Source organism: Chiloscyllium plagiosum, unplaced genomic scaffold, assembly GCF_037043375.1.
Source record: "Chiloscyllium plagiosum isolate Xiang-an unplaced genomic scaffold, Cpla_swu_hap1 HiC_scaffold_42, whole genome shotgun sequence".
NCBI classification, from domain to species: Eukaryota; Metazoa; Chordata; class Chondrichthyes; order Orectolobiformes; family Hemiscylliidae; genus Chiloscyllium; species Chiloscyllium plagiosum.
The window spans coordinates 10,311,077-10,331,262 of record NW_028270180.1 but is presented as its reverse complement, the minus strand read 5'-3'; the positions used below and the strand labels follow the sequence as shown (position 1 = coordinate 10,331,262).

Here is a 20,186-nt window from a genome sequence, read left to right as displayed (position 1 = left end):
TGTGAGGGATTTTCTTGCACTTGTGCATTTCACCTTGATAATTAATAAGTCTCAATGTTTCTCTGTGTTAAAAGGCACTAGATAAGTACCAAGTTGTTGTGTGTTCCCAAAGGTGGATTTGTGCCAGAGGCAATCTCTTGCTTCTGAGGCGGAAGGTGCACATCTAGAGACCCAAATCTTGCCTGACATTTGCACTGCGACCCTGAGGGAATCTAGGGTCATAGAGGCCTTCAGCACAGGAAATGATCCTTTGGTCAAAAACAAGTGCCTAACTAGTGGTCATAGGTGGTAAAAATCCATGTATAGGAAGGGTTGAGAGGGATATGGGCCAAACGCAGGGAAAACTGGGGCCAGTCCAGTTTAGGAAACCTGGTTGGCATGGATGTGTTGGGCCGAAGGGTCTGTTTCCATGCTGTATACCTTTATGACTCTAAAGGCAGGAAAATTGGAATTGAGGGTGATAAGATCAGCCATTACCTCCATTGAATGGTGGAGCAGACTCAAAGGGCTGAATGGCCTACTTCTGCTGCTGTGTCTCATAACCTGTATTGTTGGATGTGCTGTCTTTCCAATGAGACCTTAAACCTAGGCCTCAGTGTCCCTCACCCCAAACAGTTGCAAGGAGTGAGCAAAGACTTCCCCCTTTATCAATAGATAACAGCTCGTCCTGCAGCACCAACTGGTTTTATATTAGTTCATGGGATATGGGCTGTAGTCACATGTAGGCCAGACTGGGTAAGGATGGTTGATTTCTTTCCCTAAAGGACATAACTGAACCAGATGGGTTTTTAACCATGTTTTACTGGTAACATGGTCATTGTTAGCCTAGCTAGTTTAAATTCCAGATTTTATTGAACTAAAATTACACCATCTGCCATGGAGGGACTCCAAACTGTGCCCCCACCCGCCCAGTGACATTATCCTGGTGATCTGCATAAGCCCAGTGGGTTTGCTGCTACTGCGTCCCCATTAATCACAATTAAATTGCGCTTTGTGGGATCTTGCTGTGTGAGAGTGCACTGTTGTAAATGTCGCTCTATAGCAAGTGACAAACGTGTACTCCGCTGGCTGGAGACTGATGGTCAGAAAGGTGCAACATAAATGCAGGTCCCCGACGAGATGCCGTGTGAAGATGGACTGGCCTTTCTAATTCGCGACTACACCGTCAGGAGAGTTGAGTTGAAAGGCTTTGATCAGGAGGAACTCCCAACGGAACTGCAGCTTAAGAACAAAGCCATGTGCCATGGGACTGAGAATTTTGGGCATGAGCCATTCATTGACCTTATCTTGTTAGCTCCTGTCAAACTGCACGCAGTGCGTACCCGGGCATGTTGTCTACCTCTGCTGGGTGGCATTGTTGGCGTGAGTTCTGGTGACCATGGCAATCCTTCACAGAAGTCTTCAACTGGGGTGCCCGAGGAGTTTGCTGGAATGAAATGAGAGATTGCGTGCAATCTTTGGGGAAATAGCGAGCAGAAGCTCAGGATAGGTTCCCTGTGTTTGCAATCTGGGTCGTGTGTTCTTGAGGACGATGCTTTGCCAGAGTTGGGGTGTGGGGAGACCGGGAGGTAACATTTTGGGGTCTCCGTCAACAGCAACGGGCCTGTTGTGGAGCTCAGACTGGCTTCCAACATCGATACTCCCCTTCTCATAATGGTATTCCGAGATTTGGGCAGCATGGTGGCTCAGTTATCAGCACTGCTATCTCACAGCTCTAGGGACCCTCTGGTGACTGTGTCTGTGTGGAGCGTGCACATTCTCCCCATGCCTGTGTGGGTTTCCTCCGGGTGCTCCGATTTCCTCTCTCAGTCCAAAGACGTGCAGGTTAGGTGGATTGGCCATGGGAAATACAGCGTAGGAACCCGGGCCTGGGAGGGATGCTCTTCAGAGGGTCAGTATGGACTCAATGGGCTGAATCGCCTGATTCCACACTGTAGGGATTCTATGATTATGCTGTCTGGCTCTGGACTTTATCAGAAGTGGAAAACAACCTTTCCACATCGACCTTGTCAAGTCTCTTAAGATCTTGTATGTTTTAATAAAGTCGCCCCTCAGACTTTTAAAATCCAATGAGCACAGGCCAAAACTACTCAACCTCTCCTCCAGACCTGCTACCAGCCTAGTGGAGTTTCTCTGGACAGCCTCCAATGCCAGGGTATCTTTCTGTGGATTAGCTGAAAACTGTCCGTAATGCTCCAGCTGTGGTTGACAAGTGCCTTGTATAGTTTTAGAGAAAACTCCCTACTTTCGTACCCTCTTAAATAAAGACCAGCATTCCATCTCCCCACCGACTCTTAGCTTCAGAGATTTGTGTGGAAACTCCAGGATCAAAGACCTGATGGAATTGACCAATAGATGCCTACTTTTAGAGGGGGCTCCGTCAGCCCTCTCGGGACGGGGGAGCATGGATGGTGACCCCTCCTACTCCCATGGCCCAATCATGAAAGGGCTGACCTGGTGACGACTCCCTCAACCAGCATCCCGAAATAAGAAGTGATTTAGCCGACTATGTCATTTTGTGGGATCTTGCTGAGCACACGTGTCATGCTGTGTATCTGACAATGAAAAACTGCTTCAAAACTGCATTGTTTGATGTGAGGAGCTTTGGAATACCCTGTGGCCGTGCGGGGTGCTAGATAAATGCAAGGCTTTTTCTTGTGTTTCTCACTCTCACTCTTTCTGTCTCTCTCTCCCCTTCTCTCTCCCTTCCTCCCTCCCTCTCTTCCTCTCCCCACCCCTCTCTTTCCCCCCCCTCTCTCCCCACTTCTTCTGACCCCCACCCCACTTCTCAACATGACCTCACCTGCGAATGTCTTGTCTAAATGAATGCTTAATTCTGTCATCCTTAGTAGCACATGTTAGTCAACCTCTTTGTAGAAGAAGAGCTATCATAGAGCTGTGCTGCACGAAAACAGACCCTTCAGTCCAATTTGTCCATGCTGACCAGGTATCCTAAATTAATCTAGTCCTATTTTCCAGCATTTGGTCCATATCCCTCCAAACCCTTCCTATTCATATACGCATCCAGATGCCTTTTGAATGTTGTAATTGTATCAGCCTCCATCACTTTCTCTGGCAGCTCATTCCATATACACAGCACCCTCTGAATGAAAAGGTAGCCCCTTAGGTGCCTTTTAAATCTTTCCCCTTTCAATTTTAACTTATGTCCTCTAGTTTTGGACTCCCCCCATCCCAGGGAGAAGACCTTGGCTATTCACCCTGTCCATGCCCCTCAAGATTTTACAAAGCTCTATAAGGACATCCCTCAGCCTCCGACACTTTGGGAGAGAACAGCCCCAGCCTTTCCCCATAGCACAAACCCTCCAGTATCCTTCTAACCCTGGGCCACTGAGGCCTGATATTGGTTCCCTCGCTGCAAATTGGCTGCACCCATTGGCAGGGGAGAGGGGGTGCAAGAGCTAGGCCAACTTCCTTGGTACCGGCAGCTCAGTAGAGAGAGACACCCCGCCCCCATACCGGGAGGTGGTACTGTCCCTTTTTAAGATGGTGAGCTGTTTGCTCAAGCTGGTGAATCGGCGCGGAGTGTTGTAGAAGTTTACCACTCCAAGCTAACGCTGGCCTGGAATGTCAGTGCCTGATTCACAGCTTGACCTTTCAGGGTCACCGCCTGTTTCGCATCACTGAGCTTTGGCCTCTTTGCTTTTTATTTTCTTTTTACAGTCCCTAACCTGTTTAACCAGCGGGAGCCGCAACAGGGGGAGAGAGAGAGAGAGAGAGGAGAATGCAGCCTAGAAATGAGCAATGGGCGGAGGGAAATGGGGAAAGTTTAAAAGGGAAGCTTACAACACAAGAGGGAACATGTTTCCATTTCTAAGGGTCAGTAACCATCCTGGTTGAGACTTACTTGCCTTGGTGGGGAGATGGGGGCTCACGCACGTCACGTTTATCAGGAAGGCAAGAAAATGTTCCTCAACTTCTCTTCCCTTGGTCTCAGTGCCCTGCTCAGCCTCCGGCACACATTCCTGCCAGCTGTGACTTCACAGGATCGTGCTGCCTGATCAAACTTAAGTCGAGAAAGAGCCTTTGCTCAACGTCCATGTAGCGTCAACGCACCTCCTTGACTCCTCAAAGTCTGTCCACCACCTACAAGGCACGAAGTCCGGAATGTGATGGAATACCCCACTTGCCTAGATGGGGGCAGCTCCAACAACAACTGCAGAAGCTTGACACCATCCAGGACACAGCAGCCCATGCTTGATTGGCATCACATCCACTCCCTCCACCATTGACACTCAGTAGCAGCAATGTGTACTACTGACAAATAAAAACAGAAATTGCTGGAGAAACTCAGCAGGTCTGGCAGCATCTGTGGAGAGAGGAAGCAGAGTTAATGCTTCAAGTTCTGTGGCCTTTCTTCAGAACAGAAAGCAGTTCGGACAAAGTCGTTTCTTTTCAATGACAATCAATGATTGTTGCCATGGTCACCATCAGGGAGACAATTTGATATTTTACCGTCACCCTATTCAGTGATTGTTACCTGAGTCTGTAATGAATGGGGTTTGAACTTGCCCTTCTGGCCCAGAGATCTGGACACTGGCACTGCACCATAAAAGATGCTTTATTATGCTGAGGGTGGAGGGTTAAAAGGGTGAGTAGATAAGTGGCAATAGAGCCCAGGGTGAGACAACAAAAGCTAGGCAGACAAAGGAAATTTTGTAAAAAACCAGGGAAGAAGAGAAGCTAAGGGTGGCAAGGTGGCTCAGTGGTTAACACTGCTGCCCTGCAGCGCCAGGGACCTGGGCTCAATTCCTGCCTCAGACGACTATTTGTGTGTAGTTTGCTCGTTCTCCCCGTGTCTGCGTGGGTTTCCTCTGGGTGCTCCGGTTTCCTCCCACAATCCAAAGATGTGCAGGTCAGGTGGATTGGCCATGCTAAATTGGCCATAGTGTTCAGACATATGTAGGCTAGGTGCATTAGTCAGGGGGAAATGTAGATAATAGGGTAGGGGAATGGATCTGAGTGGGTTACGCTTTGGAGGGTCGGTATGGACTTGTTGGACCAAAGACCTGCTTCCTTACTGTAGGCATCCTATGAGATTGGTAAAGTCGTTATCATCTAAGCAGATGATAGGGCTGCTCTCTTTCATTAGAGAGAGTGATGGTTTATCCTGAGGGTCACCATGCCTCAGGTGAGAGGGCGGATCCTTCCTGGTAACTTCAGCCAGTTTGGGAATTGAAGCCATGCTGTTGGAATCCCTCACCAGCCGTCCTGCTAACTGAGCTGGAATCGTGAAGGATTGACAACAAGAGCCATGGCTTCCAATTGGCTCCAGATTGCCAAATTGTAGCTGTATGCCCCAAGATTGTTTGGGTTATTGAGTCAAATGATGATGGGGCCACGGTAACATGGGGGTGGGGGCGGTCAGAGGTAGTTCCTCCCTGTGTCGAGTGTTGCAAGCCCTGTCACTGGTAAAGATTGAGACGTTGTTGGTTTGCAAGATCTCTGGCCACGCGAGGTTCTGGGAAGATGTAACGATAAGGCAAGAGCCAAGTGAGAAAGAAATGGGTAGATGCAGGGCAAAACCAGGCAGGAGTCAGAGGAAGGAAGCTCACGAGTTGGGTGGGTGCTAAGGGTGTGCATTAAGTGATTATGGGGATGGGGTATGTTTGTTTCCTTTAGCCTGAGCTCATACACGTATATTTCCTCAGGTAAAAATGCAAACATTGCTGAAAGTAAAATTGTAATTTTGATGTAGAAATTTGTTCCATATCATGAAGGTCATCAATGGAGAGGTGATGGCCTAGGGGTATTAGCAGTAGACTGTTAATCCTAGAGACCTAGCTCACAACTGGGTTCAAATCCCACTACAGCAGATGGAAAAAAATCTGGAATTAAGAGTCTAATGGTGACTGTGAATCAGAGGGGCAGGCTAATGCTGTGGGAACATGGGTTCAAATCCAGCTACGGTGGATTTTAAATTCAATTAATAAAAATATGGAATTGAATTTCAGTCTCTGTTATGGTGACAATGAAGCGATCATTGATTGTCAATTGTTGGAAAAACCCATCTGGTTCACTAATATCCTTCAGGGAAGGAAATGCCATCCTTCCCTAGTCTGGCCTACAGTCAAAGAGTGTGGTGCTGGAAAAGCACAGCTGGTCAGGCAGCATCCGAGGAGCAGGAGAATTGACGTTTCAGGCATTAGCTCTTCATCATGTGACTCCAGACCTACAGTAATGTGGTTGATTCTTGTCTGCCCTCTGGGCAATAAATGTTGACTGAGCCAGCAACACGCACATCCCGTGAATGAATAATAATTTTTAAAAATCATTATCAATGAAATGAACCATAATGGAGGGAAGATTCAGAATAGGAGCAAATTAGTGGAATCTGTACTGAAAGCAACCAGTGTTGGGGATCACAGCGGGTCAGACAGCATCCGTGGAGACAGAGCAAGCTAATGTTCCGAGTCCAGATGACCCTTCATCGGAGCTGATGTGAAGTGTGGAGGGGGCAGCATTTGTGCAATAGTAATGGGGGGAAGGGGGTGATTCATTTATGAATTTCTTGCAAGCATGTCTTTAAGCAGCTCTCGCAGTGAGAGATCCGATCTATAGTATCAGTCCAAGATACTGAGAGTGTCAGAAACGCTCTGTACCCATGAGCAGCGAAAAGGGGCTTTTGCCAGAACTGTGCACATCCATCACTGAAGCAGCCCAGTTTCCCCTGGGAATCCCAATAAGAGAGAACAGTGCTCTTGACTCGTCCCATTTGGTTTGTGTTGTAATCTCTGCATTCACACTCTCCTTCAGGATATGACAACTGTTCTTTTTCCTTTCCCTCTTCCCCCTTGCTCCCGTCCAAAATAAAACCCTGCTTGCAACATCAGACGTGACACAATGCACCTGACTCTGGGTATGAGAAAGCCCTTTGCTTCCCCTTGCCCCTTCAGCAGATGTTAATGCTTCTCAAACACGGCTTACCCTTCCCCTCTCTCCTTGAGCTCTCAGGCTTCAGTCACAGCCTCTTCTTCCACTCATATCTGCTCACCACAGCAAAATGCTCCTTCTTCCTGCCCCACTCAGTTTCTCGGCTCTAGATGTGGTGAAACACGAGCAGAGTGTAGCACTTCGCGTAGGGACTTGCAGGTTCGATGTGAAATCATCTTGGAGCTGAACAGTGCTTTAGTTAAGCCAGAGCTGGATTTAGTTAATCCAGCTGTGGTCACCACACTATAGGAAGGATGTGATTGCACTGGGGGCGGGGGGGTGGTGCAGAGGACATTCACCAGGATGTTGTCTGGAACGGAGCATTCCAGAGAAGCTGGATAAGCTCGGGTTATTTTCTTTGGAGCAGCGGAGGTTGAGGACTATAAAACTGTGAGGGGGAATAGAAGACAGCAGTTCCCCTGAGTCGGAGGATCAATTACGAGGGGTGTGTGGGAGCACCATGTTAAAGTGAAAGGCTGGGAGGGTTAGAGGGTGGTGGGGGTCCGGAATGCACTGCCTTGAAGGGTAGTTAAGGCAAGAAACCTCACACCCTTTTAAAAAGTACTTGGATGAGCACTGGAAGTTGCCAGAGCACCCAAAGCTCAGAAGTCACACCATCCCGGTTAGAGTCCAACACGTTTATTTGGAATCACCAGCTTTCAGAGCGCTGCCCCTTCGCCAGGTGAAGTTGGAACTCTGAACCGTTTTTATTCATTTTGTGAGATGTGGGTGTTGCTGGCTTGGGCCAGCATTTACTGCCCATCGCTAGTCGCTCCTTGGGATGGTCGGGGTGAGCTGCCTCCTTGAACCTGCTGTGGGTTGAGATTTCGGCAGGGAATTCCAGGATTGTGACCTAGCGACAGTGAAGGAATGGCAATATATTTTCAAGTAAGGATGGTGAGTGGTTTTGAGGGCAACTTGAAGGAGATGGTGTTCCCATGTATGTGCTGCCCTTGTCCTTTTAGACGGAAGTGGCAAAGGGTTTGGAAGATGCTATCTGAGGATCTCTGGTGAATTTCTGCAGTCAATCCTGTAGATAGTACACATTGCTGCTATTGTTTCACTACATCTAATCAGGAAGGTAGGACTAATGAAGGGTGTAGTGCAGTTTTGATGGTACAAACTTAATAGACCGGTTATAAACTTGAAATGGTTCAGAAAAGATTTACAAAGGATATTGTTAGGATTGGAAAGTTTGAGCTGTAGAGAGAGGCTAAAATAGGCTGGGGCTGTTTTCCCTGGAGCATCAAAGGAGGCATGACATTGTAGAGGTTTATAAAATCATGAGGGGCATGGACAGGGTGAATAGTCAGGTCTCTTTTCCAGGAATCCAAAGCTAGAGGACATGGGTTTAAGGTGAGAGGGGAAAGATTTAAAAGGGATCTAAAGGGCAACGTTTTCACGCAGAGTGTGGTGCATGTATGGAGCGAGCTGCCAGAGGAAGTGGTGAAGGCCGGTATAATTACAGTATTTAAAAGATATTTGGATGGGTACATGGATAGGAAGGGTGTAGAGGGCCAAGTGCTGACAAATGGGACGAGATTAATTTAGAACAAAAATCCAAAAGAACTGCAGATGCTGGAAATCAGAAACAAAAGCAGAAAAAGCTGGAAAGGCTTGGCAGGTTTGGGAACATCTGTGGAGAGAAATCAGAGTTAACGTCTCTGGTTCAATGACCCTTCCGTTTAATTTAGGATATCTGGTCGGCATGGACGAGTTGGACCGAAGGGCCTCTTTTCGTGCTGTACATCACAATGACTCAAAACAGCTGAGAGTCAGAGGGTCTCAGTGATGAACAGACCTTTTTCTGCTTTGAGAAACTGGAGACTGTTCTGCAGTTTGGGAAATAATTTTAGTCTTGCCTTGCATGTACGATTGAATTGATGTAATTTACTATGTAAATTTGAGTAATTTAAGAACATTGTACCCATTTTAGCAAAAAATACGATAATTGAATCAGTGCAGATTTTTCTCATTTAACCTGACCACAATGACACCATTATATTTAAAAAGCTAATCTTCATTTCCTCCTCTCTTTTGCTTATTTTCTTTGGAGGGGCACGAATCCTGCACAATTTTGGTCGGCAGTTTATGTGCTGCCTGTCAGTGTATGTTACTGTACACTTTCATGTCAGCCACCAGCTTTGCAAATGCAGAATGATGCCAACGGTGTGGGTTCAATTCCCCGTACCAGCTGCCATTCATCTTAAAAGTCCCACCTTCTCACCTTTGCCCCTTGCTTGAGGCATGGTGACCCTCTGCTTACTTTCACCATCCAGCCATCTCTCTCATTAGACAGTGGCTCACTGATCCTCTGGCACTAGGAGCGTTTTTACAATGGTATACTCTGCTTTTTTTTAATTCATTCACAATGAAGGTGTCACTAGCTATTTCCCATCCCTAATTGCCGAGAGGTCATAAAATTCCTACAGTGTTGAAGCAGGCAGTGCAGCCCATCAAGTCCACACTGACCCACCGAAGAGCATCCCACCGAGACCTATCCCTCTCCACCCTATTGCTATAACCCGGCATTCCCCATGGCTAACCCACCTAACCTGCATATCCCCTGGGCAATTGAGCATGGCCAATTCACCTGACCTGCACATCTTTGGACTGTGGGAGGAAACCAGAGCACCTGGTGGAAACCCACACAGACACGGGGAGAATGCACAAACTCCACACAGATAGTCGCCCGAAGGTGGAAGTGAACCCGGGTCCCTGGCGCTGTGAGGCAGCACTGAGCCACCATGCCACCCGTGACTCAGTTAAGAATCAACAACATTGCTGTGGTTCTGGAGTCACATGTAGGCCAGACTGAGTAAGGATGGCAGTTTCATTCCTTAAATGGCGTTAGTGAACCAGATGTGTTTTTCATTACAATGGATTCGTGGCCATCATTAGACTCTTTAATCTAGAATTGCATTGAGTTCAAATTCCACAAAATGCTATGGCAGGATTCATATCCCGGTCCCCAGGATCTTAACTGAGTCTCTGGATTAAGATGCCAGTGCTTAACACCACTAGGCCATCTGCTCCCATAAAATGAGCCACTAACGTTACTATGTAATTACAATGGTCATGGGATTGCAGATGCCTCAGTTTAGACTCACTGTAAGCTACTATAGACCTCCACGGGCAGGAATTTTCAGCTGATGGGGCTTCCATCACCAGAGTGTCAATAGGGAGCACCTCTCCATTTTCACCCTGCGCGGAGCGTCCGTTGTGTCAGGAGTCACGACTTGTGCCCGTTACTTGGGGGGATGAACCAGCTTGGAGGAACTGGTGAACAATCTCTGTGCTCCCAATGGTGCCAGAGGCAGGCGTAGACAGGGTTAGGTCTACAAGCAGATCCCAATCCCAGAGTCCTGGATCAGCTGAGGCTGGGTGAAGCACCACTTCAGAGGTTGGCATCTCCTCACCAATCACCTTTTGACAAACGCATTGCCTGTGACTATAGCACCACCTCTCACTGAGTCAGGAACTGGAGTGACAATATCTCTGAAATTCATATGCTTATATCAGCCCGGGCTCCCTGATTAGACCAGACTAACAGCCCCTGACCTTACAGTCTCCCCCCGGCTGTGGTCTCACAGTGGGTTTGGGATGGTGCTGTCTTTTCGGTGTGGACAGGGGGAGGGGTGGGGAGAGCACCGTTTGAGGCCTGAGTTGGGGGTGGGATTGGGCAGAATGCACTTGGTGGAGTGGGGAAGAGGAGATGAGAGGGTGGTCCCGGGCCAGGGGTTGAATGTGTGGGGGAGGTCGAGCGGGGAGAAGTTGGTGGGGTGGAGAGGGGCACACCTTGATTTAGGAGTTATCGGGATGTTGGGAAAGAAGTGGTTGAAGGAAACGCAGCCTGACATGCCCAACCTCCCCTCCCTGCTGCCTCCCCCATTCACCACCACTACCATCCTCACCCTCTTTTCAATGCCCACTCTCTTCAAGTCCCCGCTTGAATCCCCCCTTTCAATTTCCCCCCTCTTCAATTTCCCCCCCTTCAATCTTCCCTCCCCTCAATCCCCCGTCTCTTCAATCCCCCTTCTCTTCAATCCCACTCCTCAATCCCCTCCGTCCTCAATTCCCCCCTCAATTACCCCTTCTCAATTCTCCCTTCGTCAATCCCTCCTCCTCAACTCTCCCTTCCTCAATCCCCCCTCTTCAATACTCCACCTGAACTCTCCCCTCCTCAATCCCCCCTCTCTTCAATACCCCTCCTCAATCCCCCTCTCTTCAACTCCCCCCTCCTCAATCCTCAACCTCGATTCCCCTCCCTTCAATGCCCCTCTCTTCAATCCCCCCCTTTAGTCTTTTCTCTTCAATTCCCCCTCCTCAACTCCACCTCCTCAAGCAACATGTCAACTCCCCCTCAACTACTCCCTTAAAAGTTGCCCAACATATCCACATCAGAAGCATCTGTAACTCCTTGCCACAGAAAGCAGTTGAGGCAAAAACATTGAATGTTTCACTGGGTTTAGAGAGAGTTCCAGGGACTAAAGCGATTGGAGGGTAATGGGAGAAAACAGGAGCAGGGGACTGAGTTGGCCAATCAGCCATGATCATATTGAATGGGGGAAACAGGCTCGAAGGGCTAAATGGCCTACTCATAGAGTCTCACAGCACAGAAACAGACCTTTCGACCCAACCCGTCCATGCTGACCAGATAACCTCAATTAATCTAGTCCCATTTGCCAGCACGTGGCCCATACCCCTCCAAACTCTTCCTATTCAAATTCCTATTCAGGTGCCTTTTAAATGTTGTAATTGTACCAGCCTCCACCATTTCCTCTGGCAGCTCATTCCATACACGCACCACCCTCTATTTGGAAAAGTCTACCCCTCAGGTCCCTTTTAAATCTTTCCCCTCACCTTAAACCTATGCCACCTAGTTTGGACTCCCCTTCCCTGAGAAATGACCTTGTCTATTAATCCTATCCATGCCCCTCATGTTATTGTAAACCTCTATAAGGTCACCCCTCAGCCTCCGTCACTCCAGGGAAAACAGCCTACACAGTCTCGCCCTCTGGCTCAAATATTCCAATCTGGCAACGTTCTTGTAAATCTTTTCTGAACCCTTTCAATTTTAACAACATCTTTTCTAAGCAGGGAGGCCGGAACTGAACGTGACATTCCAAAAGTGGCCTAACCAGCCGCGACGTGACCTCCCAACTTCTATGCTCAATGTTCTGACCAATCAGGGAAAGCGTACTAAATGCCTTCTTCACTATCCTATCTACCTTTTCAAGGAACTATGAACCTGCACTCCAAGGTCTCTTTGTTCAGCAACACTCCCCAGGACCCCAACATTCAGTGTATAGGTCCTGCCCTGATTTGCGTTTCCAAAATGCTCCTGCTCCTATCTTTGGTTTTCTAACTAAAAATCAGTCATAAAGCCTTCAACACTCCCCTCCCCCACAGAGAGATTACTTGTGAAACATGTTTGGTCCCCTTGCCTCACCTCTGGTGCAGCTGAGAGATTATTAAGAGGGAGATTAATTCTTTACTGATTACGCTGACTGCTGAGCTGAGTGACATGTCTTTAGGAGTGGCAGCAGTATTACTGTGAAATGGGGTTTAGTTATGTAACAGCCAAAATCTCATTGACCATTTCGGGATTTCTCTAAAGGCTCCGGTGCAACCCTTTCTAAGCGGCTACTCATGGGCTGGGGAAGTGACATTTTTAAAAATTTAATTACTGTAATGTGAAGGGGGGGGGGGGGAAGAAACATAATTGCTGAAAGTAGTTAACCTAAAATGAGATATCAAGACCAGAGGCAAAATGTAATTACCAGCAGCCAACATGAAACAGATGTGCAAGAAATTTGAAGGACATTTTTGATTTGACATTGTTTGAAGTCACAGAATCCCCACAGCGCAGGGCCATCGTGTTTGTACCGATCTTCCAAAAGCATCCCACCAGACACTCACCCGATCCCTGTAACCCCACATTTCCCATGGCTAACCCACCTATGTAATAGGTGTGGTCTTCATTCAAAAGAAGCAGAGAATTATAGGATCCCCACAGTGCAGAAAGAGGCCATTTGGCCCATTGAATCTGCACTGATCCTATGCAGAGCATTCCACCTAACCTCCCCACTCTGTCCCCATAACTCCACATTCCCCATGGCTAATCCTCCTGACCTGCATATCCCCATGGACACTATGGAACAGTTTCCCATGGCCTCCACGTCTTTGGACTGTGGGAGGAAACCGGACCACCCAGAGGAGACCCACACTGAGACAATGTGCAAGCTCCACATGGACAGTTGCCCGAGAGTGGAATTGAACCCACTTCCCTGGCACTGTGAGGCAGCAGTGCTAACCACTGAGCCACCAGGTTGCCCTTAGCCTTGCCTATGAATGCATAACGCTTAATGTACTCAATGGATTTAAAATCAAGAGGACTGGGGAAATAATTGGAGTCTGGGATCTGAAGAACTGGAATTGGGTGAAGATTGAGGTGAGGTGTGGGACTTTGAGCTCTCTTTGATGTGCTAATTTCACCTTCTATTGAGAAGCAGTAGATGGAGTGATTAAAATTGAGTAAATGGAAGAGAGGCAAGTGCTGACACCATGATTGAATTCTTTTAGCGCCCAGTATTAGGGATCAGCTGATCAAATATTCAAACCTCTGAAACCACAAGGAAACAGGGAAGGGGTTGGTCCAGAAGGCATTTGCAGTATTTTAGGGAGTGTCTGGTTTAAGCTATTTTGCAGCCTCATCCGTGCTCAGCACAGTGACTCAGTGGTTAGCATTGCTGCCTGCCAGAACCGAGGGCCCGGTTCCATTTCAGCCTCTTCCCCCGTGTCTGTGTGGGTTTCCTCCAGGTGCTCTGCTTTCCTCCCATGGTCCAAAGATGTGCAGGTTAGGTGGAATGGCCATTGCTAAATTGTTCCATAGCATCCAGGGGTGCCCAGGTTAGATGGACTATCGATCAGAAATGCAGGGTTACAGGGATGGGTTAGGCGGGTGGGTCTGGGTTGGATGCTCTTCAGAGGGCCGGCGTGGATTCGATGGGCCAAATATCACTTTCAGGATTCTCTGATTCTGTGTGTTTGTCAAGCCTCAATTGGGTAACCTGGCACTTGGCTGGGGTGGGGGTGGGGGGGGAGTGGTTGGCGAGGACAAGTTCAGAGAGGTTCACTATCTTCACAGTGCTGCTTATGGGCCGAGAGGAGCAGGAATGATCTGGATCCCCAAACCAAACCACATTGAACATAAAACATAGAACATTACAGCACAGTACAGGCCCTTCGGCCCTTAAAGTTGCGCTGACTTGTGGAACCAATCTGAAGCCCATCTAACCTACGCTATTCCATTCTCGTCCATATGTCTATCCAATGACCATTTAAATGCCCTTAAAGTTGGCGAGTCTCTTCCCCCCTCTTTGTTTCATGTTCAGGCCAATTTCCCCACTTAATTCCTAGCAGCCTTAGAAAATTCCTGAACCCTGACTCCATGTTCAGAAAAAGTGTGTTCGCAACACGGATCCTATCCTGTATGGCTTTGGATAGTTTTTGAACATTCTGAAACACCAAATAGGATTTCATAAATAGTAGGCTGACTGATTTAAGATGTTTCTTGACTCAGCAACAAAGTGGGAGAAGGAAGATTTATGTATTGTGTCTTTCATTGGCCCAAAATATAATAAACTGCATGACAACCAGTTAACGGTCTTTGAAATCGACTCACTTTGGCAATCCTGTGAATTCAAACCACCAGACTCTACATTTTTCTGGTCCATGTTTTGTTTTTGGTTGGTAACCCTTTTGAGGTGACTCCAGATATAAATTAATGATTTGTGCAAATAGTAAGGATAACTTTCCTTCTAGCTGTGTGTCATTATTGTGCATTCTGATTGGATGACTGTCATGTCTGAAGTCTTGCATCCAGATTTTCTGATTGGACGACCCAAATGTTTTCCTCCCTAGATACAGCCTTCTGATTGGATGGCAAATGACCAATCAGAATTGGGGAAAAAAAATTCTCACCGACCAGGCAGTGTGCCAGGAGCCCACATCCCTGGCACTATTAAACAGGTAAGGCCCTCTTTCATTCAAACTGCAGTAGCTTTAGTTTCGGCTTGTCATCAACAACAGTACCGTGGTGGTTCTGCTGCTGGGGGAGTAATCCAGGACTTGAGTTTGAATCCCAACAACTAGGGAGTTTAAGTTCATTTGAAAATTTGTCACGGTGACTGCGGGATTGTGGTAAAGGCCAATTCTAGTTCATTAAAACTCAGACATTGCTTGAGAAACTCAGCAGCATAAGTGGAGAGAGAGAAACAAAGTTAACATTTCAAGCCCAGTGACCCTTCTTTAGAGCTGAGTAAGATTTTCAAATAGTCCCTGGTTTTAGCTGTCCTCCAGTTTCTCCCATCCTAGCTGAGGGCGCCACAATGTCACTGGTCACCTTTCCCTCCTTCACCCTATCAGCCGCCATTCTTTCCTCTTCCCATCCTGCTCTGTTGAAGTCTCCCGGCACTGTGTCTTTCCAACTGGACTTTGGCTTTTCCCTGGCAGTCCCATCTCTCTTATTGTCCATGCCACATTTGTCCCTGTCTTTCTCCAAACAAGAACCATTTCATTTCAGTCTCTCTTCAGCTACCTCCTTCGATTTGCCCCATAATCCTCATCGACTCCCCTCAATGCACCAATCCCTAGATTTCACAGTCCGCCATTTTACTGTGATTGATGGCAGTGTTAGCTGCTGGTGATTTTCTGTCCTGGCTCATATTGAGAATCCAATGGTTTTCTTATCTGCTCTTCTTAAAGACACGAGACCTGTTGCCGAGGTGTCATTCCACACAGCCATGAGATTCTTATCCGCATTTCCTCGGTTTCAGGGGATTGGCGAAGAGTAGGTAACCCTCAGGCCTCTGAGTCAGAGTGTCGTGTGTTTGAGTTACATTTCAGCAATGAAGAAGATACTCCAGGACATTGCTGAGGGTGGGCTGCACTGTCTGAGGCGCTGACTTTCAGATGAGGCATGAAAGTGAGTTACTCACAGGGCAGATGTAAGTAATCTTGGCTTCTCTACCTCCAGATGTGCTAGAGAGTCCTCCCCAGTGATCTCCAGACCCTTCACTGCTCTGAACCAAATGATCTCGTTGCTCTTTGAAGGCCCTCACTGTTGACCACCATGTTACAAGAGTGACTCTCGAGTGCTTTGGGACGTGCTGAGGCTATGAAAGGCACTTTATGAATGCACATCTTCTTTTGAGGCTGACTCTCTGCTTACTCCTCCTGTTTGGGGTGGCACAGTGGCTCAGTGGTTAGCACTGCTGCCTCACAGCACCAGGGACTTGGATTCATTTCCAGTCTCGGGCAACTGTCTGTGTAGAGTTTGCCACATTCTCCTGTGTCTGTGTGAGTTTCCTCCGGGTGCTCCGGTTTCCTCCCACAGTCCAAAGATGTGTAGGTTAGATAAATTTCCCACAGTCTTCAGAGATGTGCACGCTAGGTGGGTTAGCCATGGGAAATGCAGGGGTACAGAAATAGGTTAGGGCGTGGGTCTGGGTGAGATGCTGTTAAGAGGGTCAGTGTGACTCGATGGGCCCAATGGCCTGCTTCCACACTAGGGATTCTGTGATTCGATTTCACAGATGAACTCTTACAGCTCATCTCAGCAACAAGCTGTTATACACCAGTAGGTGCCAAACAGCAGACAGGCCCTTTAGCCCAAAGTGCTCCATGCCGACAAAAATGTCCATCCACGCTAACCCCATTTCCCTGCACTTGGCCCATACCCTTCTAATCCTTTCCTATTCATGTATTTGTCCAAATGCCTTTTAAATATTGTTAATGTACCGCCTCAACCACTTCCGCTGGCAGCTCATTCCATATGCATACTACCCTCTGTGTAAAAATGGTGCCCCTCAGGTTCCCTTTTATTCTTTCCCCTCTAACCTTAACCTGATGCCCTCTCGTTCTCAATTCTCCAACCCTGGGAAAATGACTGAGTGCATTCACCCTATCCATGCCTTTCATGATCTTATACACTTCTATAAGGTCCCCCCTCAGTCTCCTACACTCTGAAACAAAAAGAGCTGTCCAACCTCTCCCTATAACTGAGACCATTGAGTCCAGACAACATCCTTGGAGATTTCTTCTGCACTCTTTCCAGTTTAATAACATCCTTCCTATAACAAGGTGACCAAAACTGACCACAAGTGCGGCCTCACCAGTCCTGTATAACTGCAATATAATTTCCCAACTTCTATACTCAGTGCCCTAACTGATGAAGGCCAGTGTGCCAAAGCCTTCTTCACTGCCCTGTCTACCTGGGACTCTACTTTCAGAGAACCGTGCATCAGAACTCCAAGGTCCCTCTGTTCCACTGCACTCCTTAAGGAGTCCCTGAGTTATTCCTTCTGGAGTAGCCCTTAAAGCTCAGGAGGCAGATACATTGGAGCTAGATCGGACGAGGTTGTCTAGACTGCTACTGATCATGATAGGCAAGACAGACTGGCTTTGGTTCTCCTGGGGTTTAGAAGATTGAGAATTGTCACAGGCTCGTGATGATCTACAGCACAGCCAAAGATCCATCAGCCCATTACTGATCAACAACAACACCCTGTCTATTCTAACCCTATTCACCAGAACCTGGCCCATAGTCTTGTATACCTTGGTATCACAAGCATACATCTAAATACTTGCTGAATGTTTCTGTCCCTCCCTCCCTTACAGGCAGCAAGTTCCAGATTCCCACCACCCTCTGGGGGAAAATGTTCTTCCTCATGTGTCCTCTAATCTTTCTGCCCCTTCCCTTAAATCTATTCCCCCTCCCCAGTCACTGATCCCTCCATCAAGGGGAAATATTCTTTCCTGTCTCTGCCTCTCACAATTTTGTTCATCTCAATCATCTCCCCTCTTAATCTCCTTGGCTCAATCCCAGTCTGTCCAATCTCTCTCCATCACTGAAGCTCCCCAGCCGAGGCAGCATCCTGGTAAATCTCCCTCCTCACCTTCTGCAGTGCTATCACATCCCCCCTGTAACGTAGTTTCCAGAACTGCACACAGCACTCTCGCTGTGGCCTAACAAGTGTTTTGTACAGTTCCAGGGTAACCTCCCTGCCCTTAAACTCCATGCCTCAACTCATAGAATCCCTAGAATGTGGAAGCAGGCCATTTAGTCCGTCAAGTCCACAGTGACATTCTGATGAGCATCCCGCCCAGACTCACTGCATCCCTGTAACCCTGCATTTCCCATGGTTAACCCATCTAGCCTGAACACTATGGCGTAATTTGGCATGACTAATCTACCCTAACTTGAGCATCTTTGGACTGTGGGAGGAAACCAGAGCACCCAGAAGAAACCCACTCAGACGGGGAGAATGTGCAAATTCCATGCGAACAGTGACCCGTGGGTGGAATCGAACCACCCAGCCCTCCTGCCTAAAGGCAGGTATCCCATATGCCTTCTTAACCAATTGATCTACCTGTCCTGATACCTTAAGGGAGTGGTATACAGGCTCTCTGATCCTTGGTACTTCTCAGGATCCTACTGTTCATCGTGTATTCCCATGCCTCGTTTATCCTGATTTGATTGAAGTGGGTAAGCTCCTGAATAGTCTTGCGAAGGTGAATGTGAAAAGGACTTTACTTTTGTGGGACAATCCAGAACAAGGGGACACTGTATAAAATTCAGGGTTACCCTGTTTAGAATTGGAATGGGGAGAATTTTTTCTTTTTCCCCCCACAGTGGGTTGTACAACTTTGGGAATCTCTGTCTCAGAGGATTGTTAAATATTTCTTGGACCAAGATTGACAGTTCCCTGTTTGGCAGGAGAATCAAAGATGGGAATGTGGAGTTTGAGATTACAAACACATTAGTCTTGATCTCATTAAATAGCGTGCAGGATTGAGGGTCTGAATGATCTAATTGACTCTTATTTTGTATGTTTGTGTGATTTGTAACTACCCTCTGAAATGGAGTAGGAAGCCTCTCCTTCAGAGGCAATTAAGCAAAAGCAACAAATGCTGGCCCAGCCAACGATACCCTCATCCCATCAGAGAAGAAAAAGGAAGTTGCAATTTCAAATTGCTTTGCAACAACAATTATGCATCATTGCCCTAATTCTGGAACATACGTTTAAAAATATGAACTATGTCAGCACTGATTTTTGCCTTCACTCTGTGTGACAAGTGGAAGTGGGTGGGGATCAGCACAAGGTCGGACTGTGAACAAAAAGACAGTTGAGTCCCCTTAAGGGACTGCGTGACAAATTGTGACAAGTTTGAATTTGGACAGACAGACTCCATCGGGGAACATGTTGGCGTGCCGTGAAGATTGAGTCTTCTCACACGTTACTGTGTTCCAATTGAGCACAAACGTAGCCCCCACCCTGTCATTATAAAAACCAAAACATGCAGCGGAGAGATCACATGGCTATATCATTGGATAGTGTGCAGGAAATGGCTAACTAAACATTGTGAAGGAAGTCTGCAAGAGGTTTACATTGATAGGAAGTGCTCAGGCCAGCAAATCCCTGCATCAATTACAATTGTTCCATCTGATGAAGGAACTAGTGCGAGGGATTGGGTGGCATGGTGTGAACTGTCACTTGTGGGAGTTTGATTTCCTTTGTGACCTCCTCACTGTCTCGTGTTTCACACCAGCTGCTGGGGGGAACCAAAGCAAGATCAGTTTGGCCATTGGACACACAGGTTCCAGTGCACAGCACAGCACAGCTCCCTACCCCCCCCCCCCCCCCCACAATTAGTAATATACGTTCATCGAATCACACTCTGAGGTCAATAGCATCAGCTAATTATAGAGGACAGTTCCAGAATTAGGGCGATGACGCAGGATTTGGAGCTTGGTATTTGCCTTGGCTCAATGCCAACTCTCCACTCATTCACTGAGAATCTTCACGGCCCAGTGCATCAGCCTGGGTCAAGGCTGCAGCATCCAGGGTAGTACTGAGGGAGGGCTGCACTGTCGGGGTGCCACATGGATGGTTTTCCTGCTCCCTTATGGGGACTCAGCTGTCTTTCTGTTCACAGTCTGGCCTCGTGCTGATGGCTGTCCCCACCCACCCCCACCCCCTGCCCCAGGAATGAGGAGAGAAGCTTCTCGAGTATTCACAAACAGTAAGGAGCTAGCTTGCAGGGATTTTTGGGACTCTGGGCTTGGAGGAATGGGCCGGAGTTGGAAATTAGTGAGTTTTCACATTTCTGATTGTGATCCAGAGACCTTCCCCAATCCCTTGGAAGTGCGGCTATGGGCAAGGATTGAG

General features: G+C 47.7%; 1 protein-coding gene across 4 annotated transcripts in view; it reads left to right on the top strand.

Moving 5' to 3' along the window:
* Positions 1-20,186, top strand: part of LOC122542481 (AT-rich interactive domain-containing protein 3A-like) — a 210,247-nt gene that overhangs the window by 57,154 nt on the left and 132,907 nt on the right. For 2 of the 4 annotated variants that reach the window (XM_043680238.2, XM_043680236.2), the window contains exon 3: positions 14,878-14,985. The exons of the other annotated variants lie outside the window; for them this stretch is intronic. In XM_043680238.2, coding sequence (XP_043536173.1) covers positions 14,878-14,985 — 108 coding nt within the window. The remainder of the gene's footprint in view (positions 1-14,877; positions 14,986-20,186) is intronic. 4 annotated transcript variants of the gene reach the window in all.